Raw genomic sequence first — 4,222 nt, 5'->3', positions numbered from 1 at the left:
TTAACAGACAAAAGATGACTTAGCAATTTCTCTTAATAAAAAAGTGGCTAAGTGGTGCCTTTACAAGGCTGATGCATTAATCCCCACTCTTGGTAAGTAAAACGTTTTCTTCTCAGTATGTTTTTACTTTTGCAGTGGGTTTATACAACTTGCATGCTTTTTTTTTTTTGAGACAGAGTTTATGTCGCCCTTGGTAGAGTACTGTGGCGTCACAGCACATAGCAACCTCAAACTCTTGGGCTCAAGCGATTCTCTTGCCTCAGCCTCCCAAGTAGCTGGAACTACAGGTGCCTGCCACAACACCAGGCTATTTTGTTGTTGTTGTTGTAATTGTCATTGTTGTTTGGCAGGCCCAAGCTGGGTTCTGCCAACTCCCATGTATATGGCTGGTGCCCTAGCCACTGAGCTACAAGCACGGATGGGTGGTTTTTTTTTTTTTTTTTGCAGACAGAGTCTCATTCTGTTGCCCTGAGTTGAGTGCTGTGGTGTCATAGCTCATAGCAGCCTTAAACTCTTAGGCTCAAGTGATTCCTTTGCCTCAGCTTTATGAGTAGCTGTGACAACAGCACCTGGCACAATGCCCAGCTATTTTTAGCGACAAGGTCTTTCTCTTGTACATGCTGGTCTTGAGCTCGTGAACTCAAGCAGCCTACCAGTCTCGGACTCTCAGAGTACTAGGATTACAGGCATAAGCCTCAGTGCGCTGCACAACTTCCATGCTTTTAAGAGGAATTAAAAGTTTGTTTGGCAGCGCCATAGCTCAGTGGAAAGGGTGCTGGCCACATACACCAAGGCTGGTGGGTTTGAACCTGGCCTGGGCCAGCTAAAACAACAATGACAAATGCAACAACAACAACAAAGTGAACTGGGCATCATGGCAGGTGCTTGTAGTCCCAGCTACTTGGGAGGCTGAGGCAAGAGAATTGCTTAAGCCTAAAAGATTTTTTATTTTATTTTTATTTTTTATTTTTTTTGCAGTTTTTGGCCGGGGCTGGGTTTGAACCCACCACTTCTGGTATTTGGCACCAGTGCCCTACTCCTTTGAGCCACAGGCGCCGCCCTATTTTGTTTTTTTTAGAGACAGAGTCTCACTTGGTTGCCCTTGGTAGAGTGCAACCTCCAGCTCTTGGGCTTAGGCAGTGCTCTTGCCTCAGCCTCCCGAGTAGCTGGGACTATAAGCCCCTGCCATAAGGCCCGGCTATTTTCTTTATTGCAGTTTGGTTAGGGCCGGGTTCGAACCTGCCACCCTTGGTGTATGAGGCTGGCACCCTACTCACTGAGCCACAGGTGCCACCTTATTTTGTTTTTTGAGACAGAATCTGAATTGTGTCTCCCTCAGTAGAGTGCCATGGCGTTACAGCTCATAGCAACCTCAAACTCTTGGGCTTAAGTGAATCTCTTGCCTCAGCCTCTCAAGTAGCTGGGACTACAAGCACCAGCCACAATGCCCAGCTATTTTTTGTTGTTGTTGTAGTTGATAATTGTTGTTTGGCAGGCCCAGGCCGGGTTTGAACGTGCCAGCCCCAGTGTATGTGGCTGGCACCTTAGCAGCTGAGCTATAGGCACCGAGTCTAAGCCCAAGAGTTTGAGGTTGCTGCACTCTACCCAAGGTGATAGCTTGAGAATGTCACCAAAAAAAAAAAAAAAAGAAAAGAAAAGAAAAAGGTTTGTTGATGGGAGAATTGAAAAATTCTGATAGAAATATTGTCACCCATCTCTGGAAATTGCCACATTTCTTGTGGCAATGTTAGAGGGGCTGTGAAGAGAGATTGGCTAAGAAGTTTTATTAGAATTGATACCTAAGCATTTATTTATTTATTCATTTAAGACAGAGTCTTGCTGTGTCACCCTCAGTAGAGGCTATGGCATCACAGCTCACAGCAACCTCAAACTCTTGGGCTCAAGTGATTATCTTGTTTCAGCCTCCCAAGTAGTTGGGGCTACAGGTGCCCACCACAGTGCTTGGCTAGTTTTTTGTTTTAGTTGTCCTTATTGTTTGGGAGGCCTGGACTGGGTTCAAACCCACCAGCCTTGGTTAGGCCTTTGCCCTAACCACTGAGCTATGGGCGCCAAGCCATATAAGCCTTTTCAGCCTTTTCTGGGTCTAATAACCAATTGTACATAAGAAGTAGTTCATTATTTGTGGTTTCCAGAGTTAATTTGACTTATGGTATTTGTAATGATAAAAATGAAGTGTTTGGTTTTTATATGTGTATGAATTTTTATACTGAATGTCTTTAATTCTATATACCTCAAGTTTTTTAAGTAGATGACAGATTATAAATATAGTACATTTTAGGTCTGAATCCATTAAATAACACCTGCCCCAATTTTCTTCTAACTCCACAGAGAATAATTTTCAAAAGATAAAATAAGTTCCACAAGAAAAGAATATACTTCACAGTTAATTCCTCTGGTTTTGCATTCTTGTAACCATGGGGAAAGTAGGAAGGCTTTCCTGCTTCATGAACCCTCTGAAGGTTTCTCTATGTCAGCAGTTATGCCTAATGATTTTTAGCTGTCATTTCTTTCTTATAGTCTGATTTTGCTGCTGTTCCACATCCTCCTGCTTTTTACCTCAGTAAGCCAGATGAAACTCCAAATTCTTGGATGTCTGATTCAGGAACAGGTATAGAACCTAAAAATATTTTTTTATATGTATTTTTATTATTTTTTATTGTTTGGGATTCATTGAGGGTACAAAGAATTATGTTACACTGATCGCATTTGTTAAAGTCCCTCTTATAATTGTCACAGGTATAGAACTTTAAGAGTTACTTTTTAAAAACAACTTGTCTACATTTTTTTCATTGTAGAATGATAATCGGATACAATATAGTGTCATGGTTTTGTAAATCTTTTATGTGTTTTGGTAGCTGTGACTTTAATTTGTTACAAGTTCTGTAAAGATAGAATGAAGTACTTTTACAATTAGAAGGATCATTTACAAATAGCTGCAAACATCATCTTAGCCTTTTTCAGGTGCTCCAAAATGAATTAACAAATTCAAACCCTGTTAGCCACTTTTTACATGCCATGGTGAGCTTATCCTTGTCTTAATGCCTTAATGTCCTTTTTTCCCTATATCCCACATTCAGTTCATCAGGATGAATCAGCTTTGCCTTACAAAAATTTCCAGAATCCAACTACTTCTCATAGCTGCTTCCATGGCTGCCACCTTAATAGCCTAATAGTGCCCTCCCCAAATCTATCACTTGGGTGGCTGCCAAATTCCTAAATGTCCCGCCCTTACATCCTTTCAGTCTATTCTCAACACAGTAGCCAAAATGATCCTTCTAAAAGAGAAGTCAAATTATGTGACAACTCTGCTTAGAAGTCTACAGTGGCTGCCTCTGTCCCTCAGAGTAACAGCTAGAGTCCTTACAGAGGCCTGTCAGCCCCAGCTGATGCAGTCCTGATACCTCTTTGACCTCACTGTTTACTACAGGTGCTCCTGACTTACGATGGCATTTGTCTTGATAAATATGGGACATTGAAAATATCAAGTTGAAAAAGCATTTACTACATCATTCTCCTAAACATCATGGCTAGTGTAGCCTTCCTTGAATGTGCTCAGATCACTTACATTAGCCTACAGTTGGGCAAAATCATCTAACATAAAGCCTATTTATGTGTTGAATATTTTATGTGATTTGTTGAATACCATACTATAAGTAAAAAACAGAATGTATGGGTACTTGAAGTACATTTTCTACTGAATGCTTATTGTGTTTGTACCATCATAAGGTCAAAAAATTGTGAATTGAATCATCGTAGCTGGGGTCTGTCTGTATTCTCCCTTTCTGTGCTAGAACAGGGAGGCTATTCAGATGTGCCAGATGGATTCTCATCTTAGGACTTTTCCAGTAGTTGCTTTTTCTACTTGGAATATTCCCTCCCCCCTTCTTATGGGGGGAACTTCTTCATATATGGCTAAAATGGCTGACTCTCTCTTAATACTCTCAGCAACCCATCACCCTTTTGAAATTAGTGTCTGCACCCCCCAAACCACAAGACCCCCTTAATCCTGTTGTAAAATTTTTATCATCAGAGTTCTTCCCACCTTCTCACATACTGTCCATGGGGCATAATTTACTTATTATTTATGTCTTACTCTTCCTGCCTCCCTAGCCATGCCATATGGGTGCTCAACAAATATGGATTATTGAATTCTTCACTTTGATTCTTTTCTTTCTTTCTTTCTTTTTTTTTTTTTTTTTTT

The 4,222-nt window shown here is 40.8% G+C and overlaps 1 protein-coding gene across 1 annotated transcript in view; it reads left to right on the top strand.

Moving 5' to 3' along the window:
- Nucleotides 1–2,544: 2,544 nt before the first annotated feature.
- The window catches only part of MPHOSPH9 (M-phase phosphoprotein 9), a 54,459-nt gene continuing 52,781 nt past the window's right edge, over nt 2,545–4,222 (top strand). The window contains exon 1 of the mRNA XM_023516832.1: nt 2,545–2,629. Within this exon, the coding sequence (XP_023372600.1) occupies nt 2,611–2,629 (19 nt within the window). The 5' untranslated portion in view covers nt 2,545–2,610. The remainder of the gene's footprint in view (nt 2,630–4,222) is intronic.

Source organism: Otolemur garnettii, unplaced genomic scaffold (assembly GCF_000181295.1).
Source record: "Otolemur garnettii isolate 467f Iridium unplaced genomic scaffold, OtoGar3 scaffold00099, whole genome shotgun sequence".
Taxonomy (NCBI): Eukaryota; Metazoa; Chordata; class Mammalia; order Primates; family Galagidae; genus Otolemur; species Otolemur garnettii.
The sequence above is the reverse complement of the archived record's forward strand: the minus strand, read 5'-3'. Positions and strand labels throughout refer to the sequence as shown.